Here is a 27,378-nt window from a genome sequence, read left to right as displayed (position 1 = left end):
TTTTTACGTGTCTCCTAGTTAATTCATGTAATTTGTTTTCTACCTCTTAGTTTAATTACTTTTCTTGAAAAGATGCCTGGGACAAGGCCAACAACGGAGGAAGGAATGTCATCGGGTCAGGATCTGGGAACAATCAGCTCTTATGGTTTTAAGGATGAAGCGCCAAGGTCTTAAGGAACCTGAATTCCTGGTGAGCAGTCAAGTTCTTTAATCCGCCCCCAGCAGGATTCCGGTGGCTTAAAACAGAAAAGGAAAAAGAAAAAGAAAATCTATTTTAAAAATCCCAGATGACCTAAAGCGAACCCATCCCCACCTTCCTCATTTCTAAAGAAAAGGCCTCTCCCCCCGCAGTCCCCCCGCACACTGCGACAGCTCAGCGACAGGACCCCAGTTACGAACTCCCGCGCAGGGACCCGCGCCCTCCGGGGCCGGTGGCTCGGCGTGCGCCGCGGGGCGGGGCCCAGGGTCGGATCCACGCGCCGCCCCCTTCCCGGGAGCGCTTAGGGAAGGAGGCAGCGCCTCTGCTCCGGGCCCGGGGTCCTAGTCTGGCCGGAGCTGCCTCCCAGGCGCCCGCTGCTGTGGTGGCAGGAAGTCCCCGGGAACTACAAATTGGGGCATGCTGGGAACATTCCCCTGCTCCTCCCAGGAAATGTCCTTTGTCCAGCCCTACAGGAAGCCCCAGCGAGGAGCCAGCCGGGCGACCAGCCAGTCCGCCAGCCAGCCCGCGGCCGCTGCAGCCGCCGCCGCCGCCGCCGCCGCCGCAGCACAAGAGCAGACGCGCCGCGGCGCGGGGCTCGGGCCGGGGCGCGCGGTGCCCTCGCTCCTTGCCGCGCCCGCCGCCGCGCAGGTAGGAGCGTGGCTGCGGCTGGGCTCCCACGCCGCCAGAGGCTGGGGCTGATCTGGACCCGACCCGACCGCTGCGGGGATGGGGTGTGCGCCCGAGAGCTGGTGGCGGAACGGCTGGGCGAACTTGTACCGCTGTCCGCGCCCCGGGGGCGCAGGGGCTCAGGGGCTTCGGGGCCCCGGGCGCAGGGTGGGTGTTCTTGGCGGCCCCCAAGCCCGGACAGAGCTCCCTTCGGGGTCTGGGGCGAGGGGCGGGGAGGAGGAGGCTGAGACGCGAGGGAGGAGGCAGCGCTTGGAGAGGTAGTCAGACCGTCCCGCCGACCACCGAAGGGGGCATCCGAGACCCTCGGAAAAACGAAGCCCAGGGAGGAGCTTGGGAGGCAAGGAGAAGGTGAAGGGCTTTGTGTGCAGCTGCGGACGGGGACCGACTGCGTTCCCCTCGCCTTGTCTCTCCGCGACCCCAGCCCCACTCGGGGCTTTTGGGGGTGGGGGTGGGAGACTCCGAGGGGGGCCAGCGGGTCATCTTGGGTCCTTGTGAAGTGTGTTCTCCCTTTTTCTCTCCGCTCCATTCTATCCTGACTCAGAGCAGCGGCTTGGGCAGCCATCAGACTGGACAAATGGCACAATAAGGATGAGTGGGTAGATGGGCAGCAGCTCGTCGTCCTAGGGGTGGTCGCCGTTCAGCTCTGATAGGCTTCCCAACGCCAAATGTCCATGTCTGCCGGTGGAGCAAAGCCGATACCTTCACCCAGGGAGAACACCGAAGCTGAGGGCTGTGAGTGAAGGCACGGGGTGAAGTGCGCGTTGGGAGGAGAGGGCGAGTAAGAGGTTGAGGGCGGGAGCCAGCGGCAACAGGGGCGCGCTGTGTACCTTATGGCCACGCTTCGAGAATTGGATGACCACTTCCTCTGGGACTTTCCACGATTTTCCTTTTTCCTAACCGCCTCCACCCCCATCCCAAATAATGAATCACCCACCCATTGCTACGTGAGCATTAGACTGGATTCAATCTGGTGATGTTTTATCCTTGCTCTGATAGCTGGCCTATTTGTCTTTTACCTGTAAGGTGACATGAATACTCTGCATCCCCTAGGGCGTTATCCTCCTCCCATGGGACTAAGGGTGTGGTAAAGGCAGTTGGAAATGGCTAGCAAGTTAATAGTCTTTGAGGAGCTCTGATGGATGAATGGGCAACTTTGAACACAGTCCAAGTGTCCAAGTGTCACTCCTGTGTAACTGAACTCCCCCGCCTAAGAAGCCTCTGTTTCTCCTTTCTCCCCTCCCCTGTTGATTTTACTGCTCTACTCAAGTGTTTGCCTTCTTCTCTTAACAAGCCAACATAGGGATATTATTTAAAGTGGAATACACTTTAAGAGCCAAATGAACCTTGAAAAATGCCATTTGGGTGGTGAGGCAGGAGTACCCAAGGCTCATGATAATGTGGTAGGCACAGAGCCCTGCATCCTATATAGGGGGATGCAGAACCTTTTCCACTGGCTTCTCTAGAAGAGGTGAAGCATCTTGTGTGAGATAAGAACAGAGTGGGGAAAAACCCAGTTGTTGAGGTTGAGGGCATGAGAGTGGCGAAATGAAGAGAAAAGGCTCTGTGGATTCGGAAGATGGTTTCTAGTTGGAACATGTTGGCTGTGTGTGCGTGTGTGTGTGTGTGTGTGTTGGGGGTGGAGGTGGAGGTTGTCGTTGGGGGAACTTTGATGTTAGAAGTTTAACTGGGCCCCGAAGAGAATGTGGTGGCACTATAGTGAACAAAGGTCATAAATGGGAAGTCTGGCTACCGTTTACTTTATAGAAAGGAAAACATAGATGGTCTTCAAAAACGACTGGGCTTAAGGGAGTGAATGGAAAGAAATCAGACTGAGAAGAACTGGTGATGTAGCTGAATTGGCCTGGGAAGGGTGACCTCAGCTGAAGGTTGGATGATTAAGGCTGATGGGGTTGCATCGCATTTCCTCTCCCTCTCCCCCAAAGCCCTTTGGATTTCCTCAGAATCTACATATTTGCCCAATTTCTAATGTCTAGTAAAGGCAAGGAGAAAGGGTAAAAGCTGGTTAAAGGTGATAAATTAGGACAAGAAAGACCTTGCCTGCTCATGTAGAGTGAAAAAAAAAAAAAGCTGCAATGTCATTAAGAGGTCTGGAGTGTGAACCTATGTTAATGCCATTTGGGCTTTTCCTTTGATCTAAGTTCCTACTTCTTTTTTCTTTTCCTTCATTTTTTTCCCCTCTCCTAACAGGTTTCTTAGTACATACTAAGTAGTGTTAATGTAATCAGAAAGGTAACTCCTAAGTTTAGCATTCAAAACCCTTAACAATTCAGTGTTTACTTAACCTCTATTCTCCGCTGGACCTGGGCCACCTCATGTTACCTACCCATTCTTGCAGCAAATAGCTCCCCAGACATTCTTCCACCTGTGTGTCTCCATCAAGTTGAACTCCATGCCTGCACTGCCCTGATTATTTTCTCCAAATCCTAGCCCAGCTGGTGCACAAGTCTTGTAGAAGTCTTCCTAGACCTCCCAGTCAGGATCCATCTCATCTCCATGGTACTTTGCATCCTTTGGATGACACCCATCTCTGGTCTTCCTTGTGATAGTTAGATGATTTCTTTCTCCCCTTCAAAATGTAAATGCCTTGAAGGCAATGGCTCTCTCTACCCTGTCCTTTGTGCCTCTCTGTGCACAAAGGATGTTATTTGAAAAACATGAATAAATGAAGGAATGAGTAAAAGAATGCATATATCTTAATTGATGTCTTTCTTTTTCTGTAAAAAAGAGGATGGGGGCTTTCCTGGTGGCGCAGTGGTTGAGAGTCCGCCTGCCGATGCAGGGGATATGGGTTCGTGCCCCGGTCCGGGAAGATCCCACATGCCGCGGAGTGGCTGGGCCCGTGAGCCATGGCTGCTGAGCCTGCGTGTCCGGAGCCTGTGCTCCGCAACGGGAGAGGCCGCAACAGTGAGAGGCCCGCATACCGCAAAAAAAACCAAAACAAACCAAGATGAAGCCTTTCCCATAGACCTGTAAGAATTCATTGCAATTGTGGCTCTAAAGCCACAATCTTAGAGTTTTTCCTTTTGCTCCTTCATTAGGAGACCCTAAATGGATCTATCACAGTGTCTAGTACAAAGACACTCATTAAAAATTTGTTGAAGAAGTTCTTTGCCAGCCTAAAATTTCAAGCTCTATAGGCAGGGTATGGAATGGATTCATCTCAAGGGGATAACCGATGACTTCTGTCATGTTCCTGGACTGAAGAAGCTAATGGTTTCTTCTCAGTTGTGAAGGTTCAATGCGCTTTCTAGAAAGTAGCACTACAAGGGTCATCTGCTACTTGCAACTAAGCCACTGACTCCCATTATGTCGATTTGACTTTATAGCCCAAGCAGTCTACTAGGATTAAACATGTGGCATATAGAAGTGCAAGACAGATCAGACTTTCATCAAACGTTCCTTAAAGACATTGCAGTTTTGTAGTTGCTCATTTATCTCTAACTGGAAAGTTTTTTATGCTTCTTTTTTACGTGATGACAAGAGTTACTATTATTGAACATCTATGTATCAACTGTTGAACTAGGGAATTTCTATGCCTTGCCTTAATCTGATGATTTACATATTATTATCCCTATTCTAAAAGGGAGGAAACTGGGGCTCAGAGAGGAGTTAAGAATCTAGCTTGGAGTCCCAGATTCTGGAGATAGACTGGAATTTAGGTCTGTCAACTCTCGAGCCTGTCCAGAACGGTGTGTCTTTGTTCTCCCTGGGAGAAAACTGCTGGATCTATTCCTTCTTCCTCTGAAGTCCTTCACTTTCCAAATTTCCTTCCAGGAATATTGTTGGGTTTCTGAATGCATCCTAATGGATCTCATGTGAGAGGCCCTGTTTTTTCATAAATTCATTATTTTTGTGCCCTCATAATCCCATATGGGCATCATTTGGAAAGACCAGGTTTAGAATCCATAATAAAACCTTTGGGCACAGAAGTGTTTACCTGGAATTCTTTTCCCTTTTCTCCCAGCCTATCTGAATTCTTTCTGTTCTCCCCCCAGGCCAAGTCTCACCCCTTCCGTAGACTTTCTTGACCACTCCAGGCCACATTTAGCCTTTCCTCTAACCTTTTGCATTGTCTGAAATACCTGAGGCTCAATGTCTTCTTGATGATTGTAAACTTGAATGAGCCTCCACCGTGTGCTGGAATATTTGCATATTCTCTACACATGGCATGGACTTTAGGTCCAGAACACAACCTGGCATATGGTGGGCTTTCAGGAACCGTGAGTTGATGATGAATTGGTAATGACTCAAAATGCAAAAATGTAGGCATGAAACATTGCTTGCGTGTTGCCAGTTTGTAGGAGAGGGATCAGAGGATCATTTTCTTAGTTAATTTTCATCCTTTTCGCATGACTGCCCAAAAATGTAAGCACCCTCTGGAAATACGTGAGAGCAGATCTGTGTATTGCTGAGTTGTAGGAACTTGATCAGTGCTAAATGATGATGGTGTTTTATTGATGTTGGGTAGCATGGGTGGGGCTATTGCTTCAGTACCTTCCCCATTGCTGTCATGCACACCTTCTACCATATCTCCTAGGAAAGACCTCTTTGCTGCACATCAGAGAAAACTGGAGGGGTTTCCCTGCTTCTGCAGATATGGAAAAAAAGAAAAAAAAAGGCTGGGATGAGGAAGGAAGATAGTTCCTTCTGTTTTTACCTCTGAGAAGAGTAGCATGATTTGTATGGGGTATGGAATTGGGTTTTATTGCATCATGTATTAATGCGGGTGCTAAAAAGATCAGCCTCTCCTTTTTGGGTGAAGAGGCTTTTACTTGTCACAAGACTGAACCCATTTCCTGAGGCGAAGCCCTCTCTTTCCCTGACCTCAAGGCCCCACAGTGCTTTGGAAGCCTCGGTCTAAACATAGTGTGCAGGGGTTGTTATAAGCACATTAGTCATTTTCAACGATAGGACAGTTCTTGGGGGTCCCTGCACTTGTTCAGCAAGTCATGCATGGTGCCTCCAGAGGCCAGCAACAGTGTTGCAGCCAGTGTGAGGAGGGCCACCTGCAACTCTCTAGTTTCCCCTTCCTGCAGAGGGTCAAGTCTGGGTCATCTGCACACAGCTCTGCTTTGCTAAAATGTGTGTAGTTAAGGGGGAAAGGGCCTGCATTCATTCAGAGAGGCATTTTACATATATTTTCTTCTGAGAACTTTGTCAAGATCTTACCCGAACTTACAAAACAGGAACAATTCTTCCTGGGTTTTATTAACGAGAAACGTATCGCTTTGGTCTCAGTGTCCTGCATATTCAGGAGGTTAGCGCATCTTTGACGCTTGATCATGCTTAGATAGGGCACTCTGGGAAGAACAGCTTTCCAGTTATTGACCTGGAAAGTCAACCGTTTTTCCCCACACCTGGGAACCTTGGTGAATTTCAACGGATCACTTTTTTAAAAAGTAATCCCTCTAGCAGGTATTGATAGTGATTTCTGGTAACAGTAGGTGGTTTTGAAAGCCATGGGTTTTAAAAATTATGTCATTAGAATGTAATCTCCACAAGGCAGAACTCAGCATAATGGGTAGCACATGGTAAGCGTTCGAAAAAATTTGTTGAATGAACGAATACGTTATATTTTAAAACATTTCACCTTGATTCTTTCCTAATATGATGGAGCTGCCAACTTTTTATAATGAGTTGTGACAAAGGGTGTATGCTTATATGTGATATAAGCTGGGGAAAGGATCTTTTATATGCACATAATTTTTTTTAAAATAGACTTTATGTTTCAGAGCAGTTTTAGGCTCCCAGCAGTATTGAGCAGAAAGTACAGAGAGTTCCCATATGCCCGCAGCCCACCCCATGCATAGCCTCCCCACTTCAACATCCCACACCAGAGTGGTATGTTTGTTAAAATCGACAAACCTCTATTGACACATCATTGTTACCCCAAGTCCATAGTTTACTTTAGCATTTACTGTTGGTGTTGTACATTCTTTAAATTTGGACAAATGGGGCTTCCCTGGTGGCGCAGTGGTTGAGAGTCCGCCTGCCAATGCAGGGGACACGGGTACGTGCCCCTGTCCGGGAAGATCCCACATGCCGCGGAAAGGCTGGGCCCGTGAGCCATGGCCGCTGAGCCTGCGCGTCCGGAGCCTGTGCTCCGCAACTGGAGAGGCCACGACAGTGAGAGGCCCGCATACCGCAAAAAAAAAAAAAAAAAAAAAATGTGGACAAATGTATAATGACATGTGTCAACCACTGTAGCATCATACAGAATAGTTTCACTACCCTAAAAATCCTCTGTGCCCCACCTAGTCATCCATCCCTCCCTTCTAACCCCTGGCAACCACTGGGCTTGTTTGTCTCCATAGTTTCACCCTTTTTTTGATGTCATATAGTTGGAATCATACAATATGTAGCCTTTTCAGATTGGCTTCTTTGACTTAGTAATATGCATGCAAGGTTCCTCTGTGTCTTTGCATGACTTTTCAGCTCTGAATCATATTGTTTATATGTACCACCGTTTATCCACTTACCTACCGAAGGACGTCTCGGTTGCTTCTCAGTTTTGGCAATTATGAATAAAGCTGCTGTAAACTTCCATGTGCACGTTTTTGTGTGTAGACCTAAGTGTTCAACTCATTTGCGTAAGTCGCCAGGCATACAATTGCTGGACTTTATGGCACGAGGATGCTTAGTTTTGTAAGAAACTACTAAACTGTCTTTCAGAGTGATTGTACCATTTTGCATTCTTATCAGCAGTGAACGAGAGTTCCTGTTCTTCTACATCCTCACCAGCATTTGGTGTTTTCAGTGTTTTGGATGTTTTGCTATTCTAATATGTGTGTAGTGGTATCTCATTGTTTTAATTGGCAGTTCCCTAACGACATGTGATGTCGAGCATCTTTTCATATTCTTATTTGTCATCTCTATATCTTTGGTGAGGTGCAGGTTTAGATCTTTTGCCCATTTTAAAATCAGGTTGTTCATTTTCTTGTTGTTGAGTTTTAAGGGTTCTTTGTATATTTTGGATAACGTTCCTTTATCACATACCTATTTTGAAAATATTTTCTCCCAGCCTGTGGCTTATCTTCTCATTCTCTTGATATATTTTTATATATGTGAACTTGTCATATCTTTTTTCTTTTTGGGAAGTGTGAGTGTACCAGATCTATTTTAATATAAAACCAGTTTACCCCAGAAATGAGGAACCAAAGTGTGAAATAAACTTGAAGAAATGCTCCCCTACTTTTTAAAAACTAAGGTAAATGTCAGTTAAATTTAACCAGACCGTGGCCACAGCCTGAACTAGCTTGGGGGCAGTTACTATAGGAACTCTTTATTTCTGTTTCCCGGCTCCCTCATAGGTACTTGTGTTTGTTGATTGAATTAGTGGCTTGGTAAATAATTCTGGTCAGCTACTTCCTGTGTGGCAAGTATCCTTTTAAAAAACTTCTTTAAGAGCCTCCGTTTGTCTCATAGCTTAATTATGGACCCTTAGGAAAAGGGCTGACAATTATAAATGAGAAGAGAAATCAAGACATACATGCCCTTCCTGTCAGAGCAAGAAAACAAAACAGAACACAAAGCCCTTGAAAACTGCTAGAGAATAAACTTTGGTCTGAGCAGACACTGTAATGATAAACACAAATGTCTTCTGTATTCGATTGTGCTCCCTGCTGCCCTCTCCTCTCAAGCAACTTCTTATTTAGTCTCCTAACTACTCTCTAAAGGTTGGATGTTGGTCTTTTTTCATCCACTCGATTTCTGCTGGTCTAGTCCTGTCTTTCCTCCAGGGGTGGGAGAGAAGTGGTTGTCCTGTCCAACCAGGAGAGCCCAGGAACATTTCCCACCATGAATGCAAACATGGCTCTGGGCCACCTCTGTTCTTTGCTGAGTTGAGTGGTAAAGGCTTGGAGAGGAGGCAGGGCACACACAGGACTACTTGATGCCAGCAAGGGGTGCTGGCATTTGGCCGTGGGGCGCAGGATTCTTTTTCGAGAACATTCTAAGTGTTGAAGGTAATCACCACTTTCTCTCACATCTACTTATTTAGCAGGATAATTAGGCGTGCTTGGCTTCTGGTGCTGACAGGTTATTGGATCCAGTTAGGAGAGCTACGTTGTTTCCAGGGCCCTGCCTTACCGGGTGTGATCTTAGCCAGATCACTAGATTGCCAGGTCTTGTTAGTTCTTCATTTTGAGGCTGAAGGAGAGAAATAATTATCCCGACTTTATCCATTTAAAGGACTTTGACAATTAGTTTGGGATCAGCAGATATAAACTAGTATATATAGGAGGGATAAACAGCAAGGTCCTACTGTATAGCACAGGGGCTGTATTCAATATCTTGCAATAAACCATAATGGAAAAGACCATGAAAAAGAATGTATATATATGTATAACTGAGTCACTGTTCTGTACAGCAGAGATGAACACAACTATACATCAATAAAATAAATTTAAAAAAATAAAGTATTTGAGGGCTCATTTCCTGGGGAATCATGAACGTGCATAAATCAGTATGTTCCCACCAGGACTTATAATTGGGAGGTGGTAGGGAGGGAGAGAGAGTAAACAATAAGGTACAAATTATTATAACTATGATTATATTTTAAAAACTAACATTAGGCAGAATGAGATAAGGAAAAGTACCTTAAGGAATCGTGCCAAGTGAAATAATAATAATGCTTTCTGAGCACTTAACACTAATCCAATAAGATACAGTTGTTTTCGCTGTTTTATAGATGAAAAAGCCCAGGCTCAAAGAGGTTGAGTAACATACAGAGCTAGAGACTGGATTCACACGTGCGGTCCGGCTTCCGAATCTGAGCTTTTAACCACTACGAGTATTGCTTCACTCCAGGAAAGGGGAGACTGCATCAAACCGTTTTTTTGAGAATGAACAGCATGGCAAGAGAAGAGAAGCACAGGGCGCCTTCTGGAAGGCTTACAGCATCCCTTTTTGTCTGAGGTTAGCTGGCAGAAGTCAGGGAGAGGTTAGAGAGCTTTGGGCTACACTGTTGAGGGCTTAGAGTGTGTGCTCCTGCGGACTCACTGGCAGAGTCAGAGGTTTCGGACACACTGGCAGAGTCAGTTAGAGGTTTCTGAGCAGGAGGGGAAATGGAATGGCAACTGTGTTTTAAGATGGATCCAGCAATGATATGTAGGTCCCTGTAACTGGTGAGAGTGTTTACTGCAGTGATGATGGAAAATAGAGGAGAGAAATAAAAGGAAGGACTTGGCAGATTTAGTGGAAAGGGGAGAGGGAAGTGGTCAAAGTTGACTCCAGGGTTTTCAACCTAATGATTAAGAACGGAGGGGCATTAACAGAAATGGGCACCGTCAGGAGGAATTGATTTGTAATGAAGATTTGGGAGGAAAACTAATACTTTTCAATATGACTAGGGTCAGATGCTTTACAAATGGAAATTCACTTAGTGTTTTCAACAACCTTCCAAGGTAACTTGTTTTTCCCATTGTATAGATGAGGGAACTAAGTCTCAAATTGGTGAATAACTGTACTAGGAGCATACAGTGTATCAGTGACAAACTTCTGTTCAAAACCGGGTCTGTTGATGCCTTACCATGTGCTTTCCCCCACTTTGGGCTGCCTCCTGTCCTGTGTCCCACGGGACATACAGGGCAGCACTTCAGGATAGAAGGGACATTAAAGCTCCTCAGTGGCGTTGCCTGGCGCATCGTTAGAGATGTGGACCTGGAGTACAGGTCAGGGGTTCGGTGGGGGGTGGGGAGTTTCACTTTCGTGGGGTCTGTAGACAGAGCAGGTATTTATTGAAAACTGGGGGAAGGGGCAAAACAATTAAGGGGAGAGGGAGAAGAAAATGTAAACAAAAAGCTGCAAGGTTGACCTGTTTTAGTAGATAAGAAGAGGGGCAGGGTGGCAAGGTAAGTAGAGAGGGTCTAGGACAGTGCAATATCTTGGATGCTAAGGAAGGAGAGAATTTCAAGGACAGCATCTGAACAGGATTTCTGTAGTCATTTGTCGAGTCTCGATTATATATGCCCAGCACTTTACAGTGTTGATGGTGAGATCAAAGAAGAGACCGACCACTGGACTGGAAGATGGAAAGTTATAGCTGATATTGATGTGAGCCAGACTAAACGTTAGCAATGACTATGATCTACTGAGATGTCTCACACCTGGGAAGCCCATGGTTCACCAGGAAACTGATGTCTGTGGTGATGAGGTTAGAATTTATCAGGGCTCATTGACACCAGCCCTCCTTTTCCCAATAGCCCGTAAGACGTGTTGGCCAAAAAATGGCACTGCAGAAGGAGATGTAATATTGCTTGATAATTGGCTTTAGGCATTTAAAAAGTCTCTGCAGAAGAAAAAGTCTCTCCTTTCAATGAGAGAGTTTCATAGTTTGAATTTTTAAAAACGTCTTTAAAAATTCTTTTAAAAATGATAGTACTGGACTTCCCTGGTGGCGCAGTGGTTAAGAATCTGCCTGCCATTGCAGGGGACACAGGTTCGAGCCCTGGTCCGGGAAGATCCCACATACCGCGGAACAACTAAGTCCGTGCACCACAACTACTGAGCCTGCTCTCTAGAGCCCACGAGCCACAACTACTGAGCCCACATGCCACAACTACTGAAGCCCACGTGCCTAGAGCCCGTGCTCCGCAACAAGGGAAGCCACCGCAATGAGAAGCCCGTGCACCGCAACGAAGAGTAGCCCCCGCTCGCCGCAACTAGAGACAGCCCGTGCACAACAACGAAGACCCCAATGCAGCCAAAAATAAATAAATAAATAAATATTTTTTTAAAAAATGACAGTCAGTACTAATTGTTCAGGTTGATATGCCATAGGCTTTCTTTTCTCTCCAACTGTCTCTTTTATGATGACTTCTTTTTCTCTTTTTATGATGACTTCTTTTTCAAATGCTGTACCAAGGACATGGAATTATTAAATGTTTACCATAACACTCCATTAAGTCAATGCTAATTCAAAATGACTGCTTTTTTCTGACCAATGAGATGTCTGTTTTGTCTAAGAAAGACGGTAGATAACTCAAACCCTGTTAATTCAGAGGTCATTTCTGAGGATCCCATGAAGGTAAGTTTGAAGAATATCTTTTACGTTTTTCAGTGGAAAAATATTTAAAATCAAAATAGGGGGAAAAAGCAAGAGTCCAGAAGAGAACAGGAAAAATAGGAAGAAAGAAGTTAGCATCAATGAAATGCTATCAGCAAAGCCAGAGCACTAAACCCATGAATAGGACAGAGCTCGTTGGGAGAGTCTGGTGCAGGGGAGATTGTACTTAAAAGGAATCAGGTAACCTGAATGGTAGTCCCAATTCTGCCACCAATTCACTACCTTTGTGAGTTCAAACAAGGCACTTATCTTCTCTGGTCCTCATTTTCCTTATCTGTAAAATGAGGGCTCCTTTAAAGAAATTTTCAACAAAAAAATTGTGAGATTCTCCCATTATCTGTGGAGGGAATCTCTTCATTTAGCTTGTGGTTGGCTTGCTCCTGTCCCCTGGCCCACTTCTGCACCACCTCCCACACAGAGAATGCAAAGCTATTCAAACAAGCAAAAAGATATGATAGAAAAGAGGGTGAATCTGAGAAACTGTATTTGTAGTCATGGGCCATGTTGGGTGAGTATGGGCTGGGTGGTACCCTTCCTTAATCGTCCTTAAGTGTGACCCGGACTCCTTGTACTGGGGAGTTTGTTTTACTCCCAGAATCCCCTTCTTCATCTGGGTATTTCCATGTTATTCTGTATTTGCAGGCAGGATGACTTTGCTAACACTCTGAAGATTTGTTACGAATGAGTTGGTGACTTTTTAATTTTAAAAAGATTCTAATTCATTTTCTTTTCAGAAGAGAAGGATTAACAAAGTGTTTCGTGTCCTGGGTAGGTTATGGCTTGACTAATGTGCTTTGACTCATTGCCCAAGTAAGCAATGATGGGAACTATAAAACCGGGGTCAAACTTGTATAAATTAGCCATATCCTAGAGAGGCAGCGTGTCAGAGGCTTGAAGAGCAATTTAACATCCTCTAGTGCACCTGCCACATAACACAAGGAAGCGAAAAGCCGACAAACGACTGATGGCCGGGAGCCCGTCTCCAGCCCGAATCTTTCGGCCAAGCCCCATAGGCTATGTTGGGCTGTGCAGAAAGGGGATTGGAACAGAAACTGAGACGCCAGTGTCTCCTGTCTGTCCTCCACTGGTGCATTCACGGGTCATTCACTTAACCTCTCTGGGTCTCTGTTGCCTGACTCACCTGTAACAGGGCACTAGACTAAATCAGCAAACTGGATCAGGCAGGTTGCGTTTGCCAGGTGCCTCATTCTGCTCCATACCCTTTGAAACTTACTGGTGTTTTTGTCTGTGCTACTGCCCGATTTGAGGTTTACTGTCACTATCTTCTCCTCTTCACCGGCCCACCAAAAGATCTTGTGGTATACAGTGGTGAAATTGCTCTTATCCCCCTTCCCCCAAAACTGCTCTGGATAATTTCGGAAATGATAGGAATGTATCATGCATCCTCTGTAGTACTGGTTTATAGCAGGGCTTTTGTTTTGTTTTTGTGCCATGAATCCTTTCAGAGTCCGAGGGAAAGCTGTGGGCCTTCTTATCAGAAGAGAGGTTCTGGGGACACATTCACATAAGTTATCGGAGAGTTCTTGGACTCTGAAGGCCCTCAGACGAAGAACCCAGGCCTAAGGAAAATACCATTTTTCTGTTTACACGCTTCTATAGGACTGCTGCTCTCTCCAGGAAATGCCAGGAACTAGAGGTAAAAGGATGTAAGGAACCCAAACAGTCTGAGCCTGACGACTGACTTAGGAACTATGGTGTTCAAGGTGTGAGTGGGTCCTGGCCACTCCAACCTCCTCCTTGAGACAGACGCCTCGCTGCCTGGATGAGAGCTGTGTCCTGTCACTGCTTCTGTGTACCATAGACTTACCATGTCTCCTTGGCTAAAACGGAAACTATCTACAAGCTTTTGGTTTCCAATATAAAGTGGGAGCATGATATCTTCTAGCTGTTCTCTTTGTAATGTGGTATGAGTACCTTTGGATAGCATCCTTAGTGTTTCACTGAGAAGGACACTAATTTAAAAGTTCTCAGTTTGGGCTCATAAAGTAATTCTGTTCCTGCCAGGCTTCATCTCATGGAGATCACTTTTTCATAAATCACCAGTGTATTAGCTTCCTTTTCATCTACACACATCTTTTTATCCCCTTAGAAGATCATCCTGGAGATGATGAATTATCAGTGTACTTAACCTGTTGGACCCTTGCATCATTTTGTCAGCTTGGCTTTCCTGGGGATAAAGCATTCCGCTTGCAGAGATGTCATGACCAGTGCCCCCAGCCAGGTTTATTTCCTCTCCCTCTTTTTTTTTTTTTTTTGACGACGCCACATGACTTGTGGGATTTTAGTTCCCCAACCAGGGATCGAACCCAGGTCCTTGGCAGTGAGATCAGGGAGTCAGAAGCACTAGACTGCCAGGGAATTCCCTCCTCTCCCTGTTGCTGAACTAATGGTGGAAATAAACAAGCACTGGCTGTGGCAGCATCCTTCTTTGAGTTCTTGGGAAATATGCAAGTAGATGAAAGCGGAAACAGTTTTCTGATTCTATTTTGTATATTACAGCTGTTGCTCTATCTCATAAAAAGAAAAAAAGAGACTCAAAAGCATGAAACTTAAATTTCTTTCATCTCTTTTCCCCACTGCCTCTCCTCTCAATACCCGAGAGCTCTGTTCAATATTAGGCATCGTAATCACTCCTGACTTGGCATACTTTGTAAAAAGCAGATTAATCCTTTTGTGGAAGTCACTGACATTTTATTATGGTCTGCTCAGAATGTAAATGAATATAATCAACCTTAAATTTCAGAAAAAAAAAGATTTGTTATGTTTTCTATTTTTAAACTTTATTAGTAAGCTTCGTAGCAAATAGAAAAGTAAGATCACGTATACCACCACCCAGCTTCAACAGTGATCAATGTATGGCCATCTTGTTTCATCTGCATCCCTGCTACTCCCCTCTGTCCTGGAATTCCAGACATATCATTTCAAATGGAGCAAATTCCAGACATAGCATTTCACCTGTAAATATTTTCCTGTGTATTTCTTAAAAACACGAGAGTAATTCCTCAATATCAAATATCTAATCCTCATTCACAAGTCCACAATTGTCTTATAATTTGTTGTTGTAGTTTATTTCAATTGGGATTCAAATAAGGTCTATCGCTGAGGTTGGTTGATACAGCTCAAGTGTTTTGATTTGTACGTTTCTCTCCTTTTGTTTCTTGCCATTTTTATCATTTAAAAATAATTAATTAATTAATTTTTGGCTGCATTGGATCTTCATTGCTGCACACGGACTTTCTCTAGTTGCAGTGTGCAGGGGCTTCTCACTGTGGTGGCTTCTCTTGTTGTGGAGCACGGGCTCTAGGCATGGGGGCTTCAGTAGTTGTGGCACACGGGCTCAGTAGTTGTGGCTCACGGGCTCTAGAGCGCAGGCTCAGTAGTTGTGGCGCATGGGCTTAGTTGCTCCTTGGCATGTGGAATCTTCCCGGACCAGGGCTTGAACCCGTGTCCCCTGCATTGGCAGGCAGATTCTTAACCACAGTGCCACCACGGAAGTCCAATTTTTGTTATCATTTCTGAAGAAACTGGATTGTGTCACACATTTTCCTATGATCTTGGTTTTGCTGATACTGTTATTTTTAAGGAAATAAGAGTAACAAGTATATAATTTTAAAAAATGTGTACTTGAGTGTATGTAAATGTTTCACTTTACGCTGAAAAAAGTCTAGCTATGGAGTTTAAAATTTAATCAGGCAGGAACAATGAAGCATCAGGTGATGTCCCTCCATTTTTATTCTCTCTTTCTCTTTGTTGGAAGACACCTTGGAGGATTATATGCAGAGGTGTCACTTACCCACTGCTGAAATGAACTGGGCTGGAACATGCCAGCCATTCTTTATCAACGAGGCCAAACAGTTATTTTAGGCAGAGAATTGGAAGAGCCATTTTTCCTGTTGAATTTGCAGTGGGAAATTGGGGTGATTGAATGTATGCCTCAAACCCTTTGGTCCCAACATTCCTCTCTCCCTATTCACTGTGATGAACATTGTCTTGAGGGCTGTTCATTCCAGTGGAAATATGATCACAGAATCACCTGGGTTGGAAAAGACTTCCTGAGGTCACCTGACCTCATCTGGTAAACTTAACGAGGGATTCCAACATCAACTCTCCCAGAACAAAGCTGTTTGTTAACAACTCCCATATCCCCCATAGACCCCCTTTGCATTCTAAGTCTGTTTTCTCTTTTGTCCTTCAGTGAAATAGATTATTAAATTGCTCTTGCTGCTGTGGGGTGTGTATGCCTGTACACACACATGTCTGTAGATCTTTAATTAAGATTAATTTTGATTCTTCCCTGCTGTCTTTTACAACGCATACACCCAGAGACCCCATTCCATTCTCTGTATATAGTAACGTTTTTTATGAAAAATAAGATGTTTTCCTGACTAAATTTCGACATAGGATGGGATTATTGCAGAATGTATTTTTTAGCTACGGTGATGGTTAATTTTATGCATCAACTTGGCTGGGACGGTAGGTACACAGATATTTGGTCAAACATTATTCTGGGTGTTTCTGTGACAGAGTGTTTGGATGCCATGAACATTTAAATTGGTAAACTTTGAGGAAAGCAGATTGACCTCCATAATGTGGGTGAGTCTCATCCAGTCAGGTGAAGCCCTGAATAGAACAAAAAGACTGATTCCCCTGAGCAAGGAGGAGTTCTCCAGCAAAGAGCCTGCAGACTGGAACTGCAGCACCAGTTCTCCTGGGTCTCCAGTCTGCTGGCCCACCCTGTGGATTTTTGAGCTTGCCAGCCTCCATAAACACATGAGCCAATTCTTCATAATAATTCTCTTTCTGTATACACATCCTATTGGTTCTCTTTCTCCGGAGAACCCTGACAAATAGCGTAGGGAAAAAAAGACAAGTATGTGCCCCAATTTATTTGGCTGTCTGTTTTTGAAGTGATGTTTTATATTAAAGAGATGGAAAGATCACTGGAGAAGCCATCAGAAAACTGAGATTCTGGCCATAATTTTTCTAGCAAACTGCCTTTCAGTCTCTGATCTGGTCACTTTCCCTCTCTGAGCCTCAATTTCCTGTCTGTGGAAGGAGTTTCAGCGAACGGATTCCCAAGTATATGATTCCACGAAATACAGACATTGAACATTTGAGCCAACTACTGAGGAGTTATCTGAAGACAGTTTTTCTGAGGACTGCCCAGGTGCTAGATAAAAATCGACGCTGAGGGGCTTCCCTGGTGGCGCAGTGGTTGAGAGTCCGCCTGCCGATGCAGGGGACACGGGTTCGTGCCCCGGTTCGGGGAGATCCCACATGCCGCGGAGCGGCTGGGCCCGTGAGCCATGGCCGCTGAGCCTGCGCGTCTGGAGCCTGTGCTCTGCAACGGGAGAGGCCACAACAGTGAGAGGCCTGCGTACCACTAAAAAAAAAAAAAAAAAAAAAAGACGCTGAGGCTTTACATAGGTAGCGCTGGTAGACGATGCCAAGCAGAGCAGAGAAAAAAATCTTGAACAGAAGTATTCCCTGTGCATCAGGTAGAATATTCTATTTTAGTTAAATGTAAAATCTGGGACGAGTAAATGCCTGCATGAAAGCCTTTAGCTTCTGTGCCTTCTCATCTGAGGGCAGATGGTCTAACTTTGAAGCAGCTTAGAATCTGTCTCTGCATTGCAATAATTCTTATTTTGTGCGGGAGTTGTTAGGTGGTGGCAGAGGCTTGGCAGCTGAGGCCCTACAGCCAAACTGAGGGGTCCTGGCCCAACCATGAGACAGGAAATGCCTGACCCCAAGGACATATGTGCTATTCTTGACCATAAAGATTGGAAAGAATCTCAGACTAGCTCTGGCCAATGGGGCTGTAAATGGATTTCTCTGTTGCCTTGGTTTTGAGCCTGTCTCTTTTTTCCAATAGGGCTTCCCTCTCCAGGTAGAAAAGCAGTCACCACAAGGAGGAAACCATATTATTTTAGCTTCTCCTGTCTGGAGAGTGGTCAGTACTTAGCTGCAGTCATCTTTTAGCTGTGTCTGAAATTACCATGCACCTCATGCAGCAGTCTGCCACTTGGGAGGTTGGCATTTGGGGTTGGACAGTCTGGGTGTGTGACTGGGAAGTCAGCTGGCCCTTGGGGTGCAGACACATTCACCCCGTTCACTGGAGGGTGACCACAGGCTCACCCCATGAGGAGGCAGGACTTCGATGGCTGTATCCCCTGAGAGGCTGGTTGACTGTTTACCCAGTTGGTGCCTGAAGACTGACAAATGATGAACCCCCCGGAATCCCCGGTTAGACCCCAGTTATGGTCATGAGTTCAGCCTTTAGAGCCGCAGACTTAAATTGTTTTTCCAGCATTCTACGCAGCCGGGCGCCCCTGCCGGACTCTGCGATGGAAACCATCCCTGGGGAGAGAGTGGTGCGCAGGGGGCGTGGGAAGTGAAGGGAGGAAGCACTGAGGGCTTCGGGGGAGGCGGGATCTGAGCCGCGCCGAGGTAGGGAAGGGACCTCCAGAGCAGAGGGGACCGGAAAGGAGCTGCAGCCTGGAGGAGGCCGAGTGGGAGCCGCTCCTGGCCGGCCGCCTGGCCGCTTCCTTCCCCTGACATGACAGCCCCGCCGGCCTGGCTCCCGGCCACCTGGCAGTGGCTGTGGCACATGACTGCCTGTCCCGCCTGGGAGGGGGCGGGGAGAGGTCTGCTCTCAGGCGGTGGCTCCCCCAGCCTGGCCATCCCGCCTGCCCAGGGGCCGCAGGTGGGCCCGCTCCTCTCCGGGGGGTACGCCCTGGCCAGCTGTCCCCTTCCCGGGGAGTGGGAATGCCATGGCAAGGAGCCAAGAGACGCTGGGGAGAGACCTGACAGTACCTAGGAGCTGTGTCACCTGGAGCTCAACTGGCTGAGCCTCAGTTCTCTTCACGTGGAAAACAGGGTGGATGACCCTCGGTGCTCACCCGACGGAATTACTGGAGTCAAATGAGAGGGATCCGCTCCAGTGCAGGGTCAGCTGCATTGGGCATCCCAACGGGAGACGACTGGCAGCAGGGGGCTGTGATAGCCGCACTCCACCGCTCCCATTCCCGCCAGAGGGGGCGTGACACGGGAGGTCCTGCGCACAATACCCCAGAGAAGGACGGCCAGTGGCTCATCTACCAGGCAGGTGGGGGAGAGGTGTGTGCTTGTGGGCATCAACGTCTTGGCAAGAAGCGACGTTGAATCCTTAAAGTGGTGGCGCTCTTGCTGTTGGAAAGGAATGGGTTTTGCGTTTCTATCGGTCCAGAGGGCGCTGTTGGGAGAAGGTGCCAAGAAGCTCAGGCAGGTGAAGTTCTGATTCTGGCTCCGTGGCTGGCTCCACTTCCCCTTCCCCCACCTCATTCCCTCCCTCCCCGATCCTTCCTTCCAACATACGTTATCACATTTACCTCCACTGTGTAGCAATATCTTCAAACTGATCGGATTCGTCTTCCGCAGGGGGTTGAGCTTGTCTAGAAGGCGCTTGAGCCTAGTGACTTTATAGAGTTAGAAACATTACTCTTTTCTGAGTTGGGGGGGGGGGTAGGGGGTAGGGGTAGGAACATGAAAATATTAAAGGTTCTGAAAACTAGAATTTGAGCAGTCTCGGCAAAGTTGGCTGATCCTACCCTGATGTGGTCTGCGCCCTAGAGAAGGGTTTGGTGGTGGCGGTCTTGGGTGTTTGGGAAGTTAACAGCTTGCTGTGGGAGTCTGCTAAATGAGCTGGAGTTGAACATGTCTAACGAAACTGACAGTGGTGCCTCCCTGGATTCATGCTCCTGCTTGTGGCATGACCAGGAGAAGAGGACTCGGGCACATTCATACCCAACCTCCTCATTGAACAGAAGCCCAGAGGGGCAAGTACTTACTGTAAGTCACACAGCACAGTGTCTTTGGTGGCCAAAACCAGGGCTCTCCTCATTACTGCTAGTTCAGTGATTAGAACCAGATGCAGAATGGATCTTATTTGCCTGACTACTCCCACTATTACCTCTGTTTGGTTTTCCCCCCTTTAAATTTGTACCCCTTCTTACTGGGGGGGAGAAGAGCTCCCTTATAGATGGTTTAAGTCAGGATTCGTTGGACCACGCATACTTCAGACGAACACTTCCTGTGTGCAGGATTGGTTATCAGCATCTCCAAACCAACATGGAACTGAACCTTTTTCCCTCTCCCCAGCTCACCTCAGCAGCCAGCCCCTCCCTGGTTCTTGTCTCCACGTGGTGGGCTCTTCATTAATAGAGCCTTGAGTGGCCAAGCCAGAGGAAGTTTTTTGTTCGTACTTGCCAAACACCATTCTCGGTGAATATAGCTGTGAAAAGGTGACCCCCAATTTGAGAAGTGTGGGTGTGTGTTCTTTAATCAAGTCATTGCCATAAGTTTCATATTATAACTACCACTTATTGTGTCTCTACAGTGTGCCAGCTGCTTTTCCGCTAACCTTAGATGGTAGGTGGCAGCATGCTTGTTTTTATGGATGCAGAATCTGAGGTTCAGCAAGGTTGAGTCACTTGCGCAAGGTGAAGGAGCTGACAAAGAACAGGATTTGAACCCAGGTCAGTTTAGCCACAAAGCTGTCACGGTGTCCTGCCACCTCCTCATTAGCCAACCCTGGCCTTGCCTCAGAAAACATGTTGCTAGTTCTTAATCTGAGAATGGATGGAACAAAATGTGCCTAGATAGCTGGTGACTGACAGTTCGATTATACTGGTGTGGAGATAACATTTCTGAAAATTAAGTCTTCTAGATTGAGCGAAGCACAACTCCTGTCCTTGTCTTCCTTTTTGCTGCTTTTGAATAATTGTAGGTTTTCCTATAATGTATTTTATCACGTTGAAAACAAAGTTGGCATATTTTGCTGGTAATACTACATCTTTATTGTAGAAAAGACTGATGTTCACAAAAAGGAAAAGTTATCCCAAACAGCACACCAGCTTCTGGTTAAGAATGTGGGTACTGGAGCTGGACTGCAGGGGCTTTGTCCCTGCTGTGCCACTTATGATTTGTATGACCTTGAGCTAATCGCTTAACTTAAGTGCCTAGTTCCTCGTCTCTGAAGTTGAAAATCATACCCTGCTTCATTGGGCTGTTGTTAAGATTAAATGATGCAAAGCCCCTAGAAGTGACCAAGAGATATTTAATATTTTGGTAAATAATCTTCTGGTTTTCCTCTCTGAACCTGTGTAGACATGTGTAACTATATGCTGGTGTGCATATACTAATAAACAAATGAGATGATTTTTAAACCAGCTAGTTTCCATCTAATAATATATTGTGACTACCTTTCTATACCTCTAAGTAGTCTTCTCCGTTACTTGATAGCTGCGTAGAATCCTATGATGTGATTGTGTGAATGGAGCTGAATCCATATTGTGGGGCATGCAGATTTCCAGTTTTGCACTAACATAATGCATTTTAAAACAGATTTGAGTAGATGTTGTACCATGAGTGTATCTCTCTAGGCAACAGGAGCTTCCTACTGTTTCCAGAACATACCTAATCCTCCCTCCCCTGGTGTGAATAAGGATCTGGACATGCTCCCTTTGGGAGCTCAGAGCCTCCCTAATCCTGAGTGGGGCAGCATTGTGAACTTCATAAGACAGCTCTAAATGGGGAACTTACTCAGATTCTGCCTCTCCCTGCTCTCCCCACTTAAATCTAAAAAAAAAAAAAAAAAAAAAAAAAAAAGTTTATTTATTTAATATCTCTGGTATGAACTATCTCTTGGTTCCCAAGAAATCACAAGTTAGAAAGTCCGCTTGTTCCATTTTTGCTGTGTCTGAGGTGATCTCTAAGAAGGCGCTCTGTCCTTCTTAAAAGGGTTTGGGGTAAAACCTTAAGCTCTCCTGCTTCCCAGGGTAGACCGTTAAATCTTACCCTTCATGGTGGAGGGCTGCAGTTACTTCTGCACCATTCTGGGTACCATACCCTGCCATTTTAGTTTTACGAATTTCTGGTGACACACTTATTTGATTTCCCTTATTGATAAAATTCTTCTTGCTGGTCTCAGATTGGCAGAAACCATTGATTAGGTCCCCTTTAAGTCCCCCTCCCACCTCTCCACTGCTTTCAGCCACTAGCAAACCAACAGGTCACATGTTTGAAAACCTCCTACCGCCCATCTTCGGGGTGTGTTATATCTATGCAGACTCAAGGGCTGTACTTGTCTGTAGAGTCTGAGCTCCAGGAGGCAAGAGGGTGATGGGTCGAAGTGACTTGGGGTCAACAGTCCCTTGCGGGATAGACCTCTTAAAAGGTTTATGGCTTTAAAGGGATTTTCTCCTACAGCCTAATCCTGAGTGTTTGGGACCTGGCATTTTAAACAGTTATACATTCTAAAGGGACCAGCTGTGTTCCTTTAGGACACTGCTGACTGCCCATCCTCAGTCCAGCCATTTTCCTGTGATGTTTAAGAGGCAGGCTTGATGTTTCCCTCTAATCTAGGGAGCATATCATCAGCTCTGAGAAAGGATATAATGTGCTATTTAGGGCCGTGAGTCTGCCAGAATTACGGAGGGGCTGGTGTGTCTTTGAGGTGTGCTGGAATGGCATCAGGACTTAGAAAGGGGAATACTGTGTGAATTCCACATTTGGACTACTCAGAGTATCGAGTCCCTGCCGCAGTATTTTCCAAAGTGCTTTTGAATGTTTCCTTCTGACACCCTCCGTGTGTGAAAGGTTACGTAGCATTATCCTCCTTGCCCTGATGAGGACACTGAAACGATGAGAGGTTAACTGACTTGCCCTGGGCTGCAGAGTAAGGCTGACTCCACCGGAAAGGCTGCTGCCCGTAACTCCTGCTTTCCACGCCGAAGCGTCACAGAGCCAGGGCTGCCTCTGGGAAGCCCTGTCAACAGAGGCAGGTAGGAAAAGCCGCATGGTCAGCCATATGCTTGCTAGTCCTGTTTGGGGACTGCCAAGGCAGAGAGAGAGCTGGACACTTCAGCGTCGGTCCAAGATCCTTGACCCGTAAAGTGTTTTGCTGCCTTGAGCTGAGCCGTAAGGGTGATAGACGGCAGACGTCAATTATTTTTGGCTCAGCTGCGCAGTCTTGGCAGGGCGCCCTATACTTTTGAAACGTAAACCTACAAAAGGGTTTAGGAATCTGATGTCATCGTCTCCCTACAACTCACACGTTGGCCTGTTCTGTAGAGGGGTGAACCAGTTGTGCCAGGGGACGTTCCTGTTAAGGGCTCTCTACAATTAAAGTATATAATAAGGCAAAATATTTCATCAGGCTATAGAGATGGCTTCTGATACAGAGGGTCCCTGCATCCCTTCCACCACCCCCTACAGACCTACCAAAGCTTGAACCACTTGGCTCACTGCTCACAGGAGAGCAGCAGATCCTCACTGGAGCCAGGATGCTGCTGCTGTTGGTGACACAGTCTTAGATAAGGAGTTAATATACCAATGCTTTTGTTAGTCTTGTGTCTCCAATGTACTTTTCCTCTGGTTCCTTGGAGGGCCCCTCATAATTAGCTAAAATCCTCACAAAATTGCTGTGGGTTTGAGGAGGGCAAGCTGCCCCTCCCCCCCAGCTTTACTGAGGTATAATTGACCTCAGTAAATAAAATATTGTATACAAATAAAAATTGTATCTATGTAGAGGAGGGCAAGCGTTAACTAGAGTAAGGAACTCATGGAACTTTGAAGCAGCACAATTGGTTTAATTCCCACTTTACTGCTTACAAGTTAGCCTTAGGCTAGTGGGGTCTTCTTTTTGAGCTTTAAGTTTTCTCATCTGTAAAATGGGAATACCACTGTTACCCCGCTGTTAAAGCTATAGAGCCGTGTTAATAGAATAATCCACTTCATATATGGAAGCAGATGGAATTGTAGTCCAGTGAGAGTTGACATGTGGCCTCATGAGTTGCCACTGTTCCTCTGCTACCCAGCCAGACCAGCCTCCTTTTCGCTCAGTTCTATTTACCTTAAAGCGTGAGATGGAGCAGAGATCTGCCATCTGGGGCTTGGAACTCTGTACATTTTATTGGACTGTGCCATTGATTTTCATGGAAATCAAAGCCAGACCTGGTAGGGGGATGAGGCCAGACTCACGTGACTTGATCTGTGTGTTTTGTCTGGAGCAGGGATCCGTGGTCACCTCCCTTGTCCTGGTCTTCCTGGATGGAACGAGAAGATAAACGGGGCGTGTGTGAAGCCCAGGACTCAGAAGACAAGGGGATGGACTCTGATTTTGAGAACTCTGAAGACAGGGAAGGGGACCCAGAAGACAGAGGAATGGGCTCTAACCCACATGATGCAGACAAGAGAGAATGCCACCTGGAGCAGGAGGTGGGCTCCAACCCACAGGATGAAGCTCTAAGAGGGGACTCAGAGGAGAGGGAACTAGTGTCTAACATCTGCACAGGTGAGGAGAAAACGGCAGTTTCGGTGGAAGTTGCCGCATTCACATTTATTCTAGCTCCTCCAGAGTGATAACCAGGGGCAGCATTCTTAGGAGGCAGCTCTCTAGAGGACAGCATTAAGCAGATTCTGTACCATCTTACGCCTGAGGAACATCCTGTTCATCAATTTGGTCTGAGGTGGGCTGTACTGGTAAACATGGGTGAAGAGGGTAACTCACAGGCGTGCGTGCACTTTACAGCATACAAAATACTGCCATAAAGTAACACTTGTAACAGCACAAGAGGGAACACAGGTAGCATTGGGACCTACGTCCTGGCGTTGTTGGAGAGTTAGATGAGTTGCTTAGCACAGATCTAGACGTCTACAGTTACAGTCATCATCCCCGCTTGCAAATAAATAAACACAGTGGTAAGGGACCTGCCCAGGTTCATGTGGCTAATACCCAAAGTGCCCAAGGCCTCTCCTGAATCCCTTGCTATTTGTGATCTGGAAAGAGTAAACGCTGGGCCTCCATCCGCTTCCTTGGTTCCATCTTTGGGCTTTTGTTGCTTTATCCTGCTCTGTGCATGCCTTGGGGACAGAAATGAGCTGAAATACCTTATGATCAGGGCCGTGAGGTTACATTCCTTCCCCAGGACACCTCCCAGACCCCGCTACTGCCCTCCCTTACAGTGCACAGAGCACGTGATCTTTCACATCCCAGTAACTTTCTTGGGTGTCCTCTGCTTGGGGATAAGCAGCCAGAGGCAGACAGATGTGTGTTCTGGATCAGCCTCTAAGTTGGACTCACCAGCTCTAGGCCCTGCACTCACCTCCCCTTTTTCCCAACCCCCCCACCCTCCTTACCTAGTAAAGCCCTTAGGTTGGGGTGTGTTGGGTTTGTTGTTCCGCCTTAAGCAGTTGCAGACTGACCCATCATATTCAAAAACTCAGTTCGGAGCCTAGTTAGGCCGGGTGGTCTTTTCTTGTGGTTGGCTGGGGTGGCCTTGTCTTTTGAGGCTAGGGCCTTGAAAGGCATTGGTGGCTCTTGGAGTGGGCAGATGTCTTCCGAGATCCCAGAGAGTCCCACTTGGCCCAGACTTGACCTTCTCAAGCTGTCAGGCCTTCAGGTGGCCCTGGGGAACAGAGCCTCAGGTCCAGTGGGTGGGGCCTGGGCCCGGAGACAGCTGCCTGAAGAACTGGAAAGCAAGGGGGCAGGTGAGCTCGCTCTCCTTTAGGCCTTCCCCAGGAGTCACCAGGTGGGAAGGAGGCTGGAAGTGGGGGTGGAGGAGACAGGGACCTTAGAGAGAGAGTTTGAGAGTCCCCGGGGGAGGGGATTACCCCGTGGCCCACCCTCTTATTGAGACGGGCTTCCTCTGGGTTTACCTGTTGAGCGCCCAGTATAGTCACCCCCACTACCGCCTTTTCTGTTGCAGAGGGGCTGCTGAGCGAGGAAGAAGGGGTTGCTCTCCGTGAGGAAGACGATGACCAAGCTGGAGTAGCTGAGATGGCGATGTTCGCAGGGCTGTCTGAGTCCGTCGGCATTTCCCGGAGCCCCCAAGAAGAGGGGGAAGAGGAGCAGCCGCCTCCTGCCGTGCTTCCCTGGAGGCGGCACCTCTCCCTGGGGAGTCGACACCGGGGTGACAAGCCCGCCCACCGCCGATTCCGCCGGCTCCACCACCCCATGGCCATGGACCTCGGGGAGCTCGACAGCCTGATGGCCAGCATCATGGACGCGCCCACCATCTGCCCCGACTGCGGGGAGAGCTTCAGCCCGGGCGCCGCCTTCCTGCAGCACCAGCGCATTCACCGCCTGGCGGAGGCCGCCGCGGCCGCCAGCCTGGAGCCCTTCGGCTTCGCTGGCGAGTGCGGCGGGGTGGTGGGGATGATGGGCGTGGGCGTGGCGGGGGCCTTCGGGGCGGGGCCCGCGCTGGCCCGGCCCCCGCGCGAGAAGCCCTTCCGCTGCGGGGAGTGCGGCAAGGGCTTCAGCCGCAACACCTACCTGACCAACCACCTGCGGCTGCACACGGGCGAGCGGCCCAACCTGTGCGCCGACTGCGGCAAGAGCTTCAGCTGGCGCGCCGACCTGCTCAAGCACCGGCGCCTGCACACGGGCGAGAAGCCCTACCCGTGCCCCGAGTGCGGCGAGGCCTTCAGCCTCAGCTCGCACCTGCTGAGCCACCGGCGGGCGCACGCGGCGGCCAGCGGCGCGGGGCCGGCGGCGCTGCGGCCCTTCGCCTGCGGGGAGTGCGGCAAGGGCTTCGTGCGCCGTTCGCACCTGGCCAACCACCAGCGCATCCACACGGGCGAGAAGCCGCACGGCTGCGGCGAGTGCGGCAAGCGCTTCAGCTGGCGCTCGGACCTGGTGAAGCACCAGCGCGTGCATACGGGCGAGAAACCCTACATGTGCTCCGAGTGCGGGGAAACCTTCAGCGTCAGCTCTCACCTCTTCACGCACAAGCGCACGCACTCGGGTGAGCGGCCGTACGTGTGTCGCGAATGCGGCAAGGGCTTCGGGCGCAACTCGCACCTGGTGAACCACCTGCGCGTGCACACGGGCGAGAAGCCCTTCCGTTGCGGCCAGTGCGAGAAGCGTTTCAGCGACTTCTCCACGCTCACGCAGCACCAGCGCACGCACACGGGCGAGAAGCCGTACACGTGCATCGAGTGCGGCAAGAGCTTCATCCAGAGCTCGCACCTGATCCGCCACCGCCGCATCCACACGGGCAACAAGCCGCACAAGTGCGCCGGCTGTGGCAAGGGCTTCCGCTACAAGACGCACCTCGCGCAGCACCAGAAGCTGCACCTGTGCTAGGGCTACGCCGACGGAGGCTGCGCACTGGGGGGCGGGGCGGGGGGCTAGATGTCCTGGGGACAGACCCTGTAGAAAGAAATGGGGAAGGGGGGAGGGGCAATCGGAGAATGACTGGGGAGCCTTGAGGTGTTGGGGGTCCTGAAGGGGAGGGTTGAGTAAGACTTATTCCTTCGGGGGTGCTGTATTTTGCCTGCCTCCTCCCTAAGGAAGAAATGTTTGGGAGGTGTGCTTGAGCGTGGCGACGTCACCACATACACG

General features: G+C 47.9%; 1 protein-coding gene across 1 annotated transcript; it reads left to right on the top strand.

The window, feature by feature from the left end:
* The first annotated feature begins 739 nt into the window (after nucleotides 1–739).
* Nucleotides 740–27,120, top strand: ZNF697 (zinc finger protein 697). The gene is made up of 3 exons (XM_060007104.1): nucleotides 740–847; nucleotides 24,047–24,327; nucleotides 25,742–27,120. The coding sequence occupies exons 2-3, from the start codon at nucleotides 24,084–24,086 to the stop codon at nucleotides 27,118–27,120; spliced, it is 1,623 nt and encodes a 540-aa protein (XP_059863087.1). The 5' UTR covers nucleotides 740–847; nucleotides 24,047–24,083.
* The last annotated feature ends 258 nt before the right edge of the window (nucleotides 27,121–27,378 follow it).

Source organism: Delphinus delphis, chromosome 1 (genome assembly GCF_949987515.2).
Source record: "Delphinus delphis chromosome 1, mDelDel1.2, whole genome shotgun sequence".
NCBI lineage: Eukaryota > Metazoa > Chordata > Mammalia > Artiodactyla > Delphinidae > Delphinus > Delphinus delphis.
The sequence above is the reverse complement of the archived record's forward strand: the minus strand, read 5'-3'. Positions and strand labels throughout refer to the sequence as shown.

Excerpts from the sequence above, each read along its gene's own strand:
- ZNF697 (XM_060007104.1), top strand. The coding sequence starts at position 24,084 with ATGGAACGAGAAGATAAACGGGGCGTGTGTGAAGCCCAGGACTCAGAA. Across the intron at positions 24,328-25,741 it reads AGTGTCTAACATCTGCACAG|AGGGGCTGCTGAGCGAGGAA; the intron begins GTGAGGAGAAAA and ends TTTCTGTTGCAG.